Source organism: Dermacentor variabilis, chromosome 6, assembly GCF_050947875.1.
Source record: "Dermacentor variabilis isolate Ectoservices chromosome 6, ASM5094787v1, whole genome shotgun sequence".
Lineage (NCBI taxonomy): Eukaryota > Metazoa > Arthropoda > Arachnida > Ixodida > Ixodidae > Dermacentor > Dermacentor variabilis.
The window spans coordinates 992,876-1,011,506 of record NC_134573.1 but is presented as its reverse complement, the minus strand read 5'-3'; the positions used below and the strand labels follow the sequence as shown (position 1 = coordinate 1,011,506).

The window sequence follows — 18,631 nt, the reverse complement described above, 5'->3', positions numbered from 1 at the left end:
ACATGGCTCGCTGGGCAGGTATGACGTTTTCAAGCACAACGTAACTACAATCGAAACCACTTATAACAATATTCAAGGGCCACGAAAATTCCATTGTTATAACGATAATTCCTACAACTGGGTGGCATGAAAAAGAAGGAATCAAATGTGGGGGATGGCATAGCTGTTCCGAGAAAACTATAATGGCAGAGAGGCCAGTTCTCCTCCCCCAAACCTTCCTCCATCCGGCTTCCGATTGTGTTGACTCATTTAACTGTTTAACTCTGCTTCCCGCGTGCTGCGATCACATGTTGTTAACAAGCCGCGGCTGTCAGCGTTCAAGAATGGCATTGCTAAACAACTGTAAACAGGGGCCACGGGCAGCAAGTGACGTACCAGCTCCTCCAAGGCATCACTTAGGTGGCCCCGAAAGGCGCCTTTTAAAAAATGCAGGAAAGTTACCATGGCAGCATCTCAGCTTGAGAAATCCAGAAGAAACGCTGGAGCGAAATCACCACAAGCATCTTGCCACATATTTCCCACTGGCTTGCACGAGAACACCGCATGTCCGTCAGCCTTGCTCGCGTTACGCAAAGCTTACCGGTATCCTTCTCCAAGGCATCCAGGTACTCCATGCAGTGAGGAGGAAGGTCCCTCGCAAAAACAAGCCCATGAGGGACTGAATCATCTATAGGACCTCCCACGGGGATAATGTTGAGGCAGCCTGCCCTACGGTGTCAGTGCTGCCGTCGTGGCCGTCACTGTTGCTATACCATGGAAGCACGTTTGCGACGATCGCCTCATATGTTAGAAGCACTTCGTTTCCAAATCTATAGCAGTGCGCCTTCTTTTCACCAACAACGTCATGCATTGCCGATGATGAGCGGGCGGATCAGCCACGTTCCGTTTCGGCGGCAAGTCAAACGAAGCTGAGAAACAATGTGGCCAGGAACGACTTTGATGCAACAAATACAAGCACGAGCGACTTAGTTAGCAGAACTGAGCAGAATGAGGGCCCAGCGAGCAATCTTGGAGCAGCGCCTGAAGTGTTGTCAGTGCAGTTGGGGCAGTCCATTTATGTTTCGGAAGATGGCATGGCACAGAGCTAGGGGCACAGCCCATTTGTGTTTGTCGGGGTGGAAGTGCAACGGCAGAGATGCGCGCAAGGTTGGCGTGCCTCTCTCATGGACAGAAGCATACGGCGGCAGTTGGGGTGGCAGCCGATCGTGCAGCAGCTCGCATTTCATTTTTCTTTTAAAGGATGATGATGATGATGATGATGATGAATATAGTGTTTTGTGGTGCAAGGGCCAAGTATGGCTAAAGAGCGCCAGGCCAATGTGAATGTGTTCAATGTGAAGTCATAAATTACGAACAAGGGATATGACAGGGCTGAAAAGGGGCCTAAAAGACGGTAGAATACATGTCGTAAAACTACGGCAATGACTATGAAGCATGCCAAGGACACGAAAGATACATTGTGAAAGAATGCCAAAATTGGTCCTAGGCTAAAGATTCCTAAAAGCACTACTGCCGTAACAGAGCCCTTGAATCTGAAGGACCTGAAGGCACGTGCTACACAAGGACTACTATCACAGCAGCAGTCTCTGTAGAGAGGACGCGGTACGAAACCTTTGGGGTATTAACATGCAAGACCCCATCTTTCAAGAAACCTACGACAGCTTTGGTGGTAAAAAGGGGTTCTTTACCAATAAACACAGCAGGATGGAGAGGGAGACAATAGCGGTATGCTAGAGGAAAATGTTTCCTTCTTTCTCTTTCGGCTTCTCGCCACTCCACAAGGACGTGGAGAACAGTGAGCCTCTCACCACATCTACCACAGGTTGGAGGCTCATTGCCAGTCAATAGAAAATTCTGAGCACCATATGTGTGTCTTATTCTGAGTCGACAGAATAGGACATCAGTTCTTCGTGATTTTGTAACGGAGGGCCAGAAACCTAACTTCGGCTTAATCAGGTGGAGCTTATTATTTGTTTCACTGTGCCACAAGTGTTGCCAGTGGCTTCGCAGTTTAGTTCGCAAGAAAGGCTTGAGATCTGTGGTAGGAATGGCAGTGGTAGGATTGATAGCTTGCTATGTAATTGATGTGGCAATTTGGCCTGCCAGCACATTACCCTCAATGCATCTATGGCCAGGAACCCAGTATATTATTACATGTCTACGAGCTGAATAAATATTGCACAAGAACGAGTAAAGCTGAATAAAAACAGGATTTTTGTGTTTTCTTAAGGACATCAGTGCTTTTATGACACTTAACAAGTCCGTAAATATAATTGCCTTTTCTAGTCTTAATTTCTTTATGTGTTTAACTGCAGACAGTACTGCATAGGCTTCTGCAACATAGGCTTCTGCGGTATCGGAGTTCAATACACCTGATTCAGAAAAAGAGTAGCCAACAGTCACATAGACATGCCAACATGCGATTTTGATGCATTGGTGCAGAATTCAGAATGAGAGTACTTTGACTGGAGTTCATGGAAATGCATCCGAATTTCGAGCTCTGGTGCATATCTTGTAAGTCTTACAAAAGATATATCACATTCAATCACCTGCCACTCCCAAAGAGGTAGCTGCTTCGCTGGAGGCATTAAGTGATGTTCGAAGAGTGGGACAGTCATTTCCACGCTAAGCTCCCTCATACACAGTGAAAAAGGCCATCTCACAGAGGGTCGATTATGGTAAAGCGCAGTGCACGTCAAATCACTAATGGTTTTAGAACACGGATGTTCAAGATTAGAGTGCACTTTAAGGAAACATATGAAGCTGATGTGTGATCTCCGCATATGGAGTGAGCACTCATTCGATTCTACATATAAGCTTTCAATCGGGCCAGTTCTGAATGCGCCTGCGGCCAGACGGATACTGAGGTGGTGGACGGGATCCAGCATCATTAGTGCGCTCGGGGCGGCAGAGTTGTATACTACGGCACCATAGGATGTCGGCCATTCTTTAAGAATTGCAAGATTGTGAGCAAAGATGGCAGCCAAATAACGCGAGAGATAATCGAAGTCACTGAGATTGCGTGTTTGGGAAGTATGTGCGTGAGCACGCCGTCAGTCTCCCTTAGTGCAAAGGAAAAAGATTTCCTCACGCGCTAATCTGAAAATTTCGTATCCTTTTCCTTTTTTGCAATGTCGAGTGCAGCAAAAATGATCACATGACAAAGCCGGCTTGGCTTTGATAGATGGCCATGTTTGTCAAAAACTTTTTTGTTTATCTGTTTTTTGTTGCTACCCCCCCCCCCCCCTGAATGTACAGGAAGATACAGGAGTATCTTCCCATATTTATTCAATTGACAAGGGAATAAAATGATAGTTGCAAGTAGCGCTCTGTGGTGTGTGTTTCTCTTCTGTGTCTCGTCAAAATGTTGCGCAATCCAACCTCTAATATGCTATGCCAACACGCCCAGTCGTCAACCTTGGCAAGTTTCACCATAGTCTAGCCGTGGTTGAATTAGGCTCTTGTAAATATTCATTAGACATTTTCTGTCGCTACCCCATGTCGTGTGAGATAGCATTTTCAGCAAGTTAATTGTTTTTAGACATTTAGTTTTGAGATATTTTATGTGCGAGATGAAAGTGAGCTTAGAGTCAAGTATTAGAACTAGAAATTTGTGCTCTTTCTTGACAGGTATTTGCTGTCCTAATAGTTCCACGCATGGGTCTGGAACCAGGCCTCTCTTTCTTGTAAAACGAACACAAGAACTTTTCTGGGAGTTGACTTTAAATCCGTTTTCATCTGCCCACTTGGACACTTTGTTCAAGACCTGCTGTACTTGTCTCTTGCACACTGCGATGTTACAGGATTTGAAGCCTATTTGAGTGTCATCCAAATAAACAGAATAAAAAATCGCCGATGGTAATGAAGCATGAAGTGTGGTCATCTTGACTATGAATAGTGTGCAGCTGAGCACGCCTCCTTGAGGTACACCAGTTTCCTGTATAAATGGACGTGACAACACATTATCGATATTAATGTGGAAGGTACGATTGGACAAATGGCTTTCTATTAGGGTTAGCATATTGCCATGGATTCCCATTCCCGAGAAGTCTCCCGAGATTCCGTAGCACCACATTGTGCCATACGCCTTCTCCATATCGAGGAATATGGATAGGAAAAATGCATGAAAGCCTGACGTGTGGTCATCTTAACTGTGAAGAGTGTACGGCTGAGCATGCCTCCTTGAGGTACACCAGTTTCCTGTATAAATGGACGTGACAACACATTGCCGATATTAATGCGGAAGGTATGATTGGACAAATAACTTTTTATTAGGTTTAGCATATTGCCATGGATTCCCATTCCTGAAAAGTCTCTCAAGATTCCGTAACGCCACATTGTGTCAAATGCTTCTCCATATCGAGGAATATGGATAGGAAGAATTGTTTATGTAGAAAGGCGTCACGAATATTTCCTTAAATGCGTACGAGGTAATCGGTTATGGACCGCCCTTCTCAGAAGCCAGACTGATAGGGATCAATCATGTTGTTTATTTCCAGGAAAAGCATGAGTCGCCGATTAATCATTTTCTCAAACAGCTTACAAAGGAAACTTGTGAGGGCTATCAGGCGGTAACTTGCCACCGACGAAGGATCTTTACCTTGCTTCAAAATGGGGATCACAATCCCTTTTCTCCATGCAATTAGAAGCTATCCGGCACCCAAATAGTGTTGAAAAGTGCAAGTCAGTTGTGTATCAGTGTGTACGTTCTTAATCATGTCATACATTATGAATAAAGGGAAAATAAGACATCCACCCGTTCGCAGCGATTGCTACAAAGGAAACCCATACGGGTTCCTCGAAAGAAAAGCTTCACAGTTGAAGAAAAATTCGTCCTGGTCCGGGACTCGAACCCGGGACCACCGCCTTTCCGCGGCAGCCGCTCTACCATCTGAGCTAACCAGGCGGCTAGCAGATGGCAGGGCGAAGTCGAATTTGTCGACAACACGAAGCAAAGGCAAGAGTTTGACGTAGTAGTTCTGAGGAAACCCGCAAGGTGGAGAGAAGTAATGAATAAAGGGAAAATAAGACATCCACCCGTTCGTAGCAATTGCTACAAAGGAAACCCATACGGGTTCCTCGAAAGAAAAGCTTCATAGTTGTAGAAAAATTCGTCCTGGTTCGGGACTCGAACCCGGGACCACCGCCTTTCCGGGGCAGCCGCTCTACCATCTGAGCTAACTAGGCGGCTAGCAGAAGGCAGGGCAAAACCTTGTGGGTTTCCGCAGAACTACGTCAAACTCTTGCCTTTGCTTCGTGTTGTCGACAAATTCGACTTCGCCCTGCCATCTGCTAGCCGCCTGGTTAGCTCAGATGGTAGAGCGGCTGCCCCGGAAAGGCGGTGGTCCCGGGTTCGAGTCCCGGACCAGGCCGAATTTTTCTTCAACTATGAAGCTTTTCTTTCGAGGAAACCGTATGGGTTTCCTTTGTAGCAATCGCTATGAACGGGTGGATGTCTTATTTTCCCTTTATTCATTACTTCTCTCCACCTTGCGGGTTTCTGCAGAACTACTATGTCATACATAATTATATCAGGTCCTGGTGCAGAGCTCTTGCATGTGATCAAGGCAGCTCTCAGCTCGGAAATACTGAAAGGACAATTATATGTCTCGTTCTGTGAACATTTACAATCAAGTGCCTTACTTTCTGCTATTTGTTTGTGTTTTAGGAATGACTTCGAATAATGGGTGGCGCTGGACACTCATTCGAAATGCTCTCCGAGAGCATCGGCCGGTTCTTCCAGGCTATATCCTTTATCATTTACCAAGGGTAATGATGAATTTGCTGTCCCTTTAGCCTTCTTACACCATCCCATACTTTTTTCTCTTGTGTGTAAGAAGTGATAGCTGATAGAACTCTTACCCAGCTTTCTCTTTTTGCCTGTCGTTGTGTGTGCCTCCCTTGTGATTTCATATGCTTGAATTCAATTAGAATCTCCGCATTTGGTGATCGATGAAGCATGTCCAATGCCCTATTCTGCCTCCTTAGCACTTCTTTGCAATCTTCGTTCCACCACGGGACATGTCTTTTGTATGAAAGACCATTTGTTTGTGGTACGCACTTTTCCACTGCGTCGATAATAAAATCAGTAAAATATGATACGGCATCATCTATATTATAATATCCTAAAAAGTCTCAAGGTAAATAAGTACATTCTTCAGGGTTCGTACAGAATATTTCGCTGACAATTCAAGGACATTTCAAGGATTTCAAGGATGCAAAAAGGCAGAATTCAAGGAGTGTTAGCATAATTTTATTTGCTCACATGACTTGGGAAAGGAGCCAGATTTTCGCATTAATTTCTCTTTCAAGAGCTGTTATCTCCGCTTCTTTTTCTTTGGCTGTTCGACGAAAACTGTTGGCTTTGACAAGATACATCAGGTCATTTTTTGCTTCGGCGTCTTCCGAAAAGCGATCCGCTGACTCCTGCAAGCACTTAAGAGTTTTTTGGAGCTTTGTCTCCTTCTCTTGCATGCTCTGCAGCTCTAGCTCGAGTTCTTTTCTCTTCAAGGTTACCTGCTGTGCTACAGCTTGCTTTTTCTGTTCGTCCATGTATAACGCATACCTATGCCTGGCTTGGCGCACTGATGACTTCAGTTCTTTTGACAGCGGAACGTTAAGCAGCCCACCGTGCGTTTTCACGGCCTCGCAGATGACTCGTTGTGAGATATACGAGAGCTCTGCCATATTTTCGACCGCGATCTGCTTGTTTACACTGAAACCTCTTTCTACTGACGCCTGCCCATGGCTAAGCAAGAGAAGGACCTTCAGTACTTCCCACAACATCGAGAACGCCGGGTCATGCTTCAAAAGGCGCACGAAGAGAACGTCAAGGCGTTCCTGGTCTCTTTCATAGTTCTGCAGTTCATGCCGTTTTTCTTGGCAGAACTGAATGTACTGTGCACACACAATATCGCTCTTGTGCTCAGAAAGAAGCTTGCTGTCAATTAAACAGTTAAGAACAACTTTCAGCTTCCCAAGGCACATTTCTGTCTTTGACATCTCTCTGGGGTCGAAACATGACAACCCTCGAACCAGAGGGTACCTAATAGGACTTCTCTCCATGATTTTCAGGATCATGTTTACAATGAACTTCCGACACTCACCCCTAAATTCAAAAACACACTTGGTACCCGCTTTTCCGCTCTTTAAGATCTTCTCAGCCACTCGTCCAACGTCCACCTTCTCAAGTGACATGTAATTGGCAGTATCATGAACATCAATTCGCAGCAGTTTTGTGATGCTCGTGGCTTCTGTAAACACCGAGCGCTTCATGAACCTTGCAAGGAGGCTCCTCAAGACAGTTTCGAGCTCTTTCGCTAAAAAAGATGTCTTTGGAGAATCACTCTGAAAAACAGTCAAGAAATGCTGCACAACGATTGCAATATTTAGGGAAAAGTTCAGTTTCGCAAGTGCAAGCTGGTCCTTTAAAAAATCACTGACGTTCTCATACGCTCTGCATTTCGGCAAGGGTAGCCTATGGTCGCTCACTGCTTCGGTGTAGTGCCTCAAATGCTCCCACATAGCCAGGGCTCTCTCCAGTACTGGCACGTTCTCGACCCAACGGTGGGGTACGAAAGGAAGTGGAAAAAGCTTGCTCCTTGTTTCTTCAACAAAATCTTCACGGCAGGCCGGTGCATCATGGAGGAGTGAGAATAAGCTCAACAGAAAGGTGTCAACTGGCCAGCTCGTCGCATGCATTCCTGCTTTGTAAGCATTATGTACTGTGTGCAAGCCACATGAACCAATATCCAAGCACTGAACTTGAAAGTCATTCTTCATGTGCTGCTGCAACTTGTTGAAAAGACTCCAGTTGACATTCGGGCCGTCCATAGAGAGCTGCACAATCCTACTCAGGGGAAAAGACGCGAGTGTTTCCGTCAACTTCTGCATAAGGTCATCCGCTGTGCTGTGGCCCATGAATGTCGAAGTCAGGTATCTGGTTGTCACCTCACAGTTGTTCCACAATCTGACATGACCATCAAGTTGTTTTCATTGCAGGTATTCATTCAAGGTTTCCTCAAAAAGCACAACAAAATTGTCAGACTTCTCCATCATTTGTTGTACCTGCGAAGTGAAAAATGGGCGTAGACCGTGGCACGCGTTTCTTCTCAGAGCAAGTGAAGCTTCTCGCGACCTTGCGATCCGGAAACATCTTTTGGAATAGCTGGGAAATGGATCCACAGGAGCTGTAGGAGTAGTGTGACGACACAACTTTCATCGTCCACAAAATCTCGGCTTCGATCACGAAATCATGCTTTCTGCAGTCTTCGTCAAGTATCGCAGCCCGAGAGGAAGTTGTGGTTTCACGCTTTCAAGGAGCCGCGGACATCAGATTTCCCGCTTGCACGAAAGTTGGGACGGATGAGCAGCCCTCACCTGCTGCAGTCTTGGATCGGTGCTTCGCGCCTTTCTGGTGGCTCTTCAAGGCACATTCCCCCATCGTTGCAATGTCGACCGTCTTCTGACATATTGCGCACTTTGCTCGATAAGGATCGCTTGGTTCCGGTCTCACCCAGTGACGATAGTCCGTATGTTGCAGCCACGCAGACTGAAACTTTCACTTCCCGCCTGGCATCTTGTCAAAGCAAACACACAATGCAAACGCGAACTTCACTGAAATGGCGCGCATGAGGCCGACAGACGGTCCAACTATAGTGCCTAAAAGAGCACTCAATAGTGCGCCGAGCGCGGGTGTCGCGGTAGCACCGAGAGTGACGCCTGCCGCCGCCTGCTTGGTGCGCTGTACTACGAGACTGAGCCGGACCATGCTGAGGCATGGGTGGACTTCAGGCGAGACACGACGCGTGCCTCCCCATTTGCCAGGCGATCTGCCTCTGTAATGTTCTTGTCTCAATCCGCGATACATTCGGGGTCTGCGGACGCACTGGGTAATGAGAGGAGCCGTTTCTTTCCACGTCTGTCTGGGAAATCGCAGTTTCACGACCTGTTTAATGTTTCTTTTGAGAGACGAGCGCACACATAGACCCAAACACCCACTCACAAGAAGAAAAGACTGCAACGAAAGCGGCAGCAAGGCACAAACTGAACTACGCATTGCAATGAACGCATCGCAAACGAACGCCATTCGAACTCCCCACGGTTTAGCATGGTGACGACAGGCATCGCCGTCTGGTGGCCCGCGGTGGCAGGCATCACTGCCCGTGCCAACGTCGCGCGTTGCAGATGCTCGGTGGACGGTGCACTAGAGTATATTCTAGGCACTGTAACGGACCGAGCGATATGCTTCGCATTGGATTGGATTCGGTTTCCGATGCATATTAGTTGCCAGACGACGTAGGGGCTGCGGGATTTAAAACCGAAACTTCTTGATGTTGCCCTTTAGTCAACACAGCTTGTTTTCCTGGGCATTCGTAAGCGAAAGGGCCTTTTAAAATCAGCGTGACTTGCAAAGGCACGTCGTTAATTTTTTTTATCGGAACAAATCCCAAGGGATTTTCAAGGATTACAAGGAGGTCACGGGTATTCAAGTAGTTTCAAGGGCCCTTGAACTTATACTGTCAATATCAAGGATATTCAAGGGTTTCAAGGGTCTGTGCGAACCCTGATTCTTTAAAACTTTTCCAATCGACTGAAGCTAATTTCCAGTGAGGGACATGCGGTGGAGAATCATATTGTGCTGTTAAATTTGGAGTGACTGGGAAGTGGTCACTTCCACAAGGATTCTTGATGACATTCAATTTCAGGTCAGACAGAAGAGAAGCAGTACCAATTGCTAAGTCTATCAATGAGTATGAGTTGTGCCGTACACTGTAATACGTTGGCTCCTTCTTATTAAATAGGCATGCACCAGATGTCAAAAGAAAATGTTCTATCAGCCGACCTCTCGCATCACAACGGGAATCTCCCCACAGGGTGTTGTGGACGTTAAAATCACCCACGAGTATGTAGGGTTCTGGAAGCTGATTTATGACGTTGTAGAAATCTGTTTTCTGGAGGTGATAGTTTGGGGGTATGTAAATGGAGCAAACAGTAACAAATTTATTAAAAAGAACTCCCCGCACTGATACTGCTTCGAGGGGTGTCTGTAAGGCTACATGATGACAAGCTGCAGACTTGTCTGCAACGATTGCTATGCCACCGCACGACGCGTTAGCCTCGTCACGGTCTTTTCTGAAGATGGCGTAGTTGCAAAGAAAGTTTGTTTGTGTGCTTTTCAGAACACACACAGCCCACAGCAACACACAGAACACACACAGCAGCTTTGGATTATGTTTATGTAGAAGTTCTTTAACATCATCTAGATTGTGAAGAAGACCCCTGACATTCCAATATAATATTTTTGCATCCATAGTGAAAGTGTATTGTGATATGTGTTCAAGAGAGGAAAGCTATGTTAGCCCACAGGAGGCTTGCCGGGCCCTGTGATGGGGGATTTGCCTTTTTTGGCGAGCTCCTGAGAGCTGCACTGATCCTTCGGTGTCTGAGATGCCGATACACTTAATGTATCCATCGCCTCCCCAGAGGCGCTGGATGCCCGCTCGCAGTGTATGTTCGCGGATGTTTAGGGCTTCTCTGTGCGAACAGAGGCCTTAGAAGTCGTAGAGCCTGCAGGTTCGGTCGACTGCTGGCTCTTCTTGCTGGCTGGTGGAACAGCACTAGCTGATCCCGCAGTGGGGGCAAGTGGTGCTACCGTAGGTCCACTTTACGTGGTCCTAATGGCCGCCAAGAACTGTTGTGGCATTGCCCCCTGCCGTGCCACGTCGGAGAAAGAAGGCAACGCAAATGAGAGGCGTTTTCGAGCTTCTTTGAAGGAAATATTTTCTTTTACTTTGAGCGTAATAATATCTCTTTCTTTCTTCCATAAGGGACAGGAGCAAAAATATGCCGGGAGTTCATTGTCACAATTTGCACAGTGGGGTGGATCATTGCAGTTATCAGCAGGGTGCTCATGCGATGTGCACTTTGCACAGGTGGTACGCCCCTGCAGCTCTGAAAGTCGTGACCAAATCTTTGGCACTTAAAGGGCCCCTGAAACGGTTCGGACAAATTTTGTAGACGCGTAGGGTTCAGCTTAAGTAGAACATTCGCGCCACAATTTAAGTGAAGCGTTATGTATTAATGGAGCTACAAGCGATTAAAAGTTACTCTCCTCCCTAGCCATGCTTTTCCTCCTCAACTCGTTCGCCGAGCGAGCGGGGCTAAGCTCCGCCTTCACTGGTTCAGCGTCACGATGCGACGTCACATCGTCCACTTCCGGTTGTTTTGGAGCCCGCCCCCGCCCGAGCGAGACCTCTCCGCTAGCCGCTTGGCCGTCGACCCCAAGCGAGAGTTATCAAAGCAGCGTGCGTTGCGAGCATTCTGTCGTAGCGCCTAACATGTCTGGTATTCCGTTAACCACAGACTAGCGGTAACCACAGGCAAGCTGGTCATTTCTGCAAATGACTGGAGGCATAAACTCAAGCTGATGAAGAAACCTTAGCGTAGACGTACGTGAGCGGCCTGATCGGTCTGCACGGTCCATACACTTGTTGGCGCAGCGCTTAACCAGCCAAACACAGCGCTAATATTGCTCTAACCAAGTGTAAAACATTTTAAACATTTATAAAAACAAAGTGTTGATGATTACACTCCTGCGAAAAATACACACCAGCAACAAAGAAGAATACACTTCGTTGCTGCTACTGTATATGGTTGAGCTCTGTGCCACCAGGTGGCTGCACCGTGCAGACCATTCACATTTGCCCTTCTGCTCATCTCATGGGTCATCCCGTTACGGCACAGTCAAGCGGCCAAACTCTGTCCCCTTGCGCTTGCGTTTGCCCTAATACCGGACTCGCGAAACGCTATTGCGTTAGTAATTTTCCGGTGTAAAGTGACGGCCACAAACGCGCAAATCCTGGAGTCGATTGGATAGCGGCAGTCCGATGCCCAGCAGCCAGTTCGCTCGTACGCTGCCTTGCAGAGGGATACGATGTCGCAGCTTGACACATTGCCACTCGCTACGTTTGCAGTCCACAAGGCAACAAAGTCGAATCATAGTGCTCGCGAAAAGACTGAGACCGATTCTGGCCGCGGAGCTCTCGTCAAAATGGAGTACGTTGTAACACAAGCAGACGACACTTGCTGTGTGCCGGAAGTGCTCAAGTGTACTGAAAAATTATTCTTGTGCATTCTCTTTATGTTACTTTCTTTTCATAAAAACAAATTAGCTAACATTCCAACTATTATGAAGATCATTTGTTTACCATAAAGTTGGAAAAATTATCGATCACGCGCCCTTGTCAGCCAATCAAATAGCTCGCCCCACTGACGTCGTATGGGTGATTTCGGTCATATGGGTAGGGGCGGCTTAAAATTCCGCCGAGCACTGTGCTGCGATCGGCAGCGATGTGCATATTTAAAACCTTATAATCAATTACACGCTTTACGCAGGGCACTTAGATGTGTCAATTAATGATCAGAAGGACCTACTCTAACGACTCAGTACGTTTGTAGAAAATCGTCAAAAGCGTTTCAGGGTCCCTTTAAAACAGCGTCGAGAGTTTGGAATGTACGGTCTTACGTTTTTTGTGTAGCCAGTTTCGATGCGATCAGGGAGTGTGCTCGTACAAAAGGTAAGTATGAGGTGTTTTGTCGGAATTTCCTTGTCGTCGCGTCGGATCTTAATTCGCTGTCCATTCATAACATGTTGCTCTTTCCAGCCTTCTAGGAGCTCTGTCTCAATCAGTTCTAACAGGTCCTTATCTGATGCTACCCCTCGTGTACTATTCATTGAACGATGAGGACTCACAGAGATTTGATTTGGGTGCCACCAAACGAGATGAGTTTTGGCAGATTTTTATAATGAGCTTTATCACGGACTTCAAGGAGAATGTCACCACTGGCCATTTTTGTGACTGTATCCTACACCTAGGGTCTCAGTCAGGCATTTTGCGACAACAAAAGGTGATACAGTTGTTAGAGTCTTGTCGAAGGTTTCGCTGTGAATCACGTGGAAACGTGGAAAAATTTCAATGGACTTATTAAAGAAGTCAAAACATTCATCAGTGCACCCTCTTTTTGTGAGAGGACGATCAGGGAGCCTGAGGAAAGAAGAAGCCATACAAATTGGAATAATTTCGGCAGTGGTGACAGCTGTCCCCTGCGGAGCCCAACAAGGGGACGTGGCAGGCCTTATAAATAAACAAGGTCTGCCAATGCCAGCTGTACACGACCACTATGAGCAAATATGATATAACCAAGCTTGGTTATTTCACACAAGGTTAAGCCTAGCTGCCTGGAGGATCAGAAATTCAGAAGTGAGAAGAAGACAGGAAAGTTGGAAAGTGAGAGAAAGACGAAGGTTCAAGGGAGAGAGAGATAGGAAAAGGCAACTACCGATTTCCCCCAGGTGGGTCAGTCCGGGGGTGCCATCTACGTGAAGCTGAGGCCAAAGGGGTGTGTTGCCGCCGCTGAGAGGCCCTAAAGGTCCAACCACTCGGCATTGGCTCAACCCCCAGGATCCCCTTTTCCGCAACACACGTGACAGTGCATGCTCACTGAACTCACTCAAAGGCAATTCGTACTTTGTTATTCACCGTGTTTCAAAACGCTTCGATATCTATAAACGCAATTGTTATAATTTTATTGCTGTTTAATCAGCACAAAAAGGAAAGAAGAAGAAGCACAGTCGAACCCACATTTAACAATACCGGTTTTAACAATACATTGGTTATAACAATGAGAAGCTGCTGCACTATCAACTTTGTGTATGTTTTCCATGGTGAAATAACCTGCTTACTACAATATTCCAATGCCACATTATTGGTTATAACGATGAAGTTTGGCTGCTGGGTGTCCGTGCCAAAAGGTAGTGAAATGCGAAATCCTTGAAAAGAAAAAGAAAACTAGAAATTCAAGCCACTGCATGGTGGCCCGCTGCCCGAACAGCCGCTGCATGCTCATTTTCCAGCATTCTCCCCGTGCATCTCTCCCATTGCCCTTCCACCCCTCCGAACACAAATTGGCTGCACCCTAGCTCTATGCCGCGCTACCCTCTGAAACACGAATGAACTGTACCAACTGGGCTGCTCCTAGATTGCTCGCTGGCTCCTCATTTAGTGCAGTTCTGCGAACAGCTTAATCGCTCGTGTTCATCTTTGTTGACTGTGTCGAAATCGTTCCTGGCCACGTGGTTTCTCAGCCTCGTTTGACTTACTGCCGAAATGGAAGATGGCTAATCTGCTCGCTGATCATCGGTAATGCACGACATTGCCGGTGAAAGGTGCACGGCTGTAGATTTGGAAACTAAGTGCTTCTAACCACCGAGAGATCATTGCGAACGTGCTTGCATCAGATAGCGACGGTGACAGTGATGGCAACGACGGTAGCGATGAAGCGGTAGGGCAGGGTGCCTCACCGATGTCCTCACAGCAGGTTCGGCAGATGATTCAGTCCCTCCGGGGCTTCGTTTTCGCGGGGAACTTTCTGCTTGCATTATGTGGAGCACCTGGATGCCTTGCAAGAGGATGTCAGCAAGCTTTACGTAAAGCATGCAACACTGGCGGACATAAGGTTTTCTCATGCAAGCCAGTGAGACGTACGTGGCGAGATGCCTGTGGCGATCTCGCCTCAGCGTTTCTTCTGGGCTTCTCAAGCTGGCAGGCTGCTGCGGCAACTTTCTCGCATTTTTCAAAAGGCCCTTTTTGCGGCCACTGAAGCGATGCGTTGGCAGAGCTCGCATATCGCTTGCCGCCCGTGTCGCCTCTTTGCAGTTGTTATAGCAGCGCCATTCTTTAACACCAACAGCCGCGGCTTCTTACATGCTATTGGAGCACCCAGGAAGCAGTTAAACGAGTGAACAGAATCAGCAGTCGTATTGAGGAAGGTGGTGGGGAGGGGCTCTGGCCTCCCCGCCATTATAGTTTTCTCACATCAGCTCTGCCATCCCCCTATTTTGATTGTTTCATGCAACCCAGTTAAATTATTGGTTATAATAATTGAATTTTCATGGCACTTGAATATTGTGATAAGTGGGTTCGACTGCATAAATCTGCTTCATTGATAGTTGAATGTACCGCACCGTAGCTGCGTAGCCAGACACACCGACGTGCAGCAGACCAAGAGCGCGACAACAGAGGAGCTGTTCACCGAGATTGCGCGCGTTTTGACGTGTATGAGCCGTGCCACACCACCTGTGCATGCGTGGGCATGTGGACACAAGCTTGCGCACGTTTGCAAGCGTACGTGCAGTCTGGACTTAAGAGCGCGCTTTGGCGTCGTCATTGAGCACTTTAGTGGGCACAACCAGACAAGTACCACACTGAAAGGTGCCACCAGCCTTACCTTGATTTGTGGAGAATTCCAGGTGCCGAGGAGTAGCAAGGTCCGCACCAGGGGCTCACCTAGGGTGCACAGCAATCGACACCTCCTGACCCCAAGTCGACGACCGACTTCCACCAGGCTGGACAGCTGCAGAACCACTTGGCTTGCCGTGCCTGTCTCCCTGCAGTATCATGCTCGGCAATAAGACCAGAGACAAGCCACTAATGAAATCATATTTGTATCCACCCAGAAAATATACGCGTACAGGAGCAAAAGCATACACTGCGATGCAGTGAAAAGGCATGTAATGTCGCACACTGTCCAATGACAAGCACTAGGTATAGAGGTTACTGTACTTACACAATTGTAAGTTGACCAATTTTTTAAAATGTGAAAATCTGAAGTGGGGAGGGGGGGTCGACTTACAATCGAAACCAAAACATGGCACAGCAAGAAAGCGAGACCAACGAGATATCAAGAGAGCTAAACGTAGTCACACACGCAGTCACGGACCTACCCATAGCTTTCTGCCATCCCTCATGTTTGTCCACTTTTTGGAAGGGTTTTTAAACATTTTTTTAGATTTACAGCGCACCCAGCACTCATGGGAGAAAGTTTCGACAGTTCATGGAAGTGCCGCTGTTCCTTCCATGAGCTATGGGCGGAACCCATAGTTCATGGAAGAGCAGACACCGCTTATGTGTTTCTCTTTTCATGTATCTCGTTAGTTTCATGTGTTCGATTTGACTGCCGGCCACGTGCTAGTTCCGTGGTTCCTCAGTTGTAATGAGTGCTACGAGTCCACAGAACATTCGGCACTCGTTCACAGCAGCGTTCAAGAGGGCTGGTATCTTTTACGCTGAAGAAACAAATAACTGCGCAGCGGGCCAGAAGTTTGATGTTTCTTAATGGGTGGTACGAGAGTGGTGACTGCAGCGAAGCAAAATTTTCACCTGTGACAGCAAACGAAGGGGTTTCCACGGCCTGAAGTCGGGACGCTTTCCGGAGCTGGAGGCCAAGCTTGCGGCTTACGTCGCTGAAATGCGTGATGGGTCCCTGCTAGTGACGTACAACATGGTCATGAGACAAGCCTGGATCTTCGCCTTTTAAGGAACTGCTCCGCCGTGAGTATGAGTGGCTGACGGCAGAACACTGCGAACTTACGCCAACTGTGCATGTCAAAAGAGCCTCCCTGATGGCTGTGTGTGGTTGGGTGATTTCGGCGTGGACTTATGTATGTATGCAAATACAGACTTTTGCTGGACGATGACATGCTGTGGAACCGTAGCAGCAAAGATGATGGCAGCACTAGTGAGGACGATGGCACAAGTGAAGACAAGTAGTCCAGTGACGATGCCAGCTACTAAGAAATTTTCATTATAGAATGTGCCTGCGAGTGTGCCCTTTTTTGTTTTCCCCTGACACACTCGATATGGGGGGGGGGGGGGGGGGGAGTTGACGTACATTCGAGTCAACTTACAATTGTGTAAGTATGGTAATCAATGTAAGCATATTTTGTACCATGCAAGCTTATACATGTAAACAAACAGTGCTTCAGACAAGAGGAAGTAAAGACAACACGCAGTGCTGTCTAACAACCAGTGTTCAGTTTTTTGTTTCGCTAACAGCAAATATCCTCTCGGATCACCACACATCGCATCCACAGCTATTACTGCCAACTCTATTGCAATAAAGATCTTCACCTATTTATTTCACAGCACATGGCACGTAGTTCCATTGGAAACATACAGCACTCTTTTAATAAGCGACTCATGTTTCGTTCTGGCGGCACTGTATTCCGGCATTGTTCACCAGCACAATTTCGTTTAGGTTTCCCGTCGCTTGGGCCCCACCAGTTTTACATGCGTCGGCCTCTCATGTCACAACGATTCGTTCCGAGTGGACACATGGAAACTTCCCGCAAGGCCAAATTCAAGGAGCAGACACATAAGCTTGCCGAAGCCATAAAAAGGACAATGCGCTTATTGGGATTTCTCAGCTCAGTGCACATGTCAGGCTGCAGCAATTTATGCAACGCTTCGCATTACGCAGACATTAACTAAAGTTGAGTGTGCAAATTGTTTAGGACTTCGGATAGTATGTTTTTTCTGGTTAGTACATTTTTCTCACATGTTTTCCAAGACATATGAACGAGCTTCCACTGTATTTAAAATTAGTACATTGAAATACATACTTGGCAAGTATCATTGAAATCGATCAAGAAGGGCAAGACACATAAATCCCCTCGCTAAAAAAATGAATATTCTATAGAAATGTGCAAAACACATTGAGCATACTGTATAGACTCATGTAAGGCCGAACTTTTTTTCCACGATTTGAATAAGGAGCAGCCCTTAACAGGACCAAACCTTTTGGCTGAAATGGTGTGCACATCCCAGATCCGCAGACATATCATTGCACCAGAGGTCAACATGCAGCCCTCGCCATCTATAGCAGGCACACATGGAGTGCGTAGCGAGCAAAATTCGCCAATGCACACGTGCGCACGGCATCCGAGGCACCGAACACAATTGCTTCTCTGATGGAATACTTTTTTTTTACAAATTTCTGCCTGCCAAGTTGGAGGTGCGGCCCTCACAAAAGCCAATATCGTAACATAACCAACGAAAGGTGAAAATACTTTGCAGGCAGTTTTCCAGCATTAGGGGACACACATCAGGCGCAAAACAAAGTAGGCTTCACCCCATGGCACCAATAGCTTCGTTTGCTATTTGTAGAGACAACTCTCTTCATATGTGAACCATAGGTGCACATTTCATTTGCTTTACATCACAAGTGTGACACCACTGCAGCTGGAGATGTTGCATCGCCTGAGCGCACTTTCAAAAGAAAGTGGCAAATGCCTTCTTCCTCCTCCCGTATTCTTGCTCGAAGCCAACTCTTGCTACCTGTCATTGAGCGTTGGCCCCACGACATTCAGCCAGAAACTTCCTACTTAATACCAGAAAACGGCACGAAAAAATGTTTTGGTGTGTTACCAGTTAGCAACACTCATCCATAAAGGGTTAACAGGCTGATGATAATCGACACAACCTACCTGCCATAGAGATGGGAAAACAGTTTTCTGGAAGAAAACTGGAAAGCACCACTTTCCGAGCAATGCAATATTGCCATGGTAAACAGTATGGTCCACTACCCAAAAAAATATCTCATTGGTTTTCACAACAACACATCTTTACTACTGTATTTACTCGCATAACGAACATGCCTTCTTTCTCAAAATATATGCACAAAGTTCATGGGTGCGTTCATTATGCAGGGTAAAATTTTGAGTGACCTTTCTTTTCCACGGCCACCTCTAAAGAAGTCAGTTTCCCCGAAATGCAAACCATCAACTGCGATA

The 18,631-nt window shown here is 46.8% G+C and overlaps 1 protein-coding gene, 1 non-coding gene and 1 pseudogene across 2 annotated transcripts in view; 1 reads left to right on the top strand and 2 right to left on the bottom strand.

Moving 5' to 3' along the window:
* The window catches only part of LOC142584535 (uncharacterized), a 714,262-nt gene that overhangs the window by 506,201 nt on the left and 189,430 nt on the right, over positions 1 to 18,631 (bottom strand). The window contains exon 7 of the mRNA XM_075694643.1: positions 15,289 to 15,448. Within this exon, the coding sequence (XP_075550758.1) occupies positions 15,289 to 15,448 (160 nt within the window). The remainder of the gene's footprint in view (positions 1 to 15,288; positions 15,449 to 18,631) is intronic.
* TRNAS-GGA (transfer RNA serine (anticodon GGA)) lies at positions 5,299 to 5,372 on the top strand. The gene has a single exon. It is a non-coding gene; the product is annotated as a tRNA-Ser (tRNA).
* On the bottom strand, positions 6,262 to 8,632 carry LOC142584482 (uncharacterized; annotated as a pseudogene).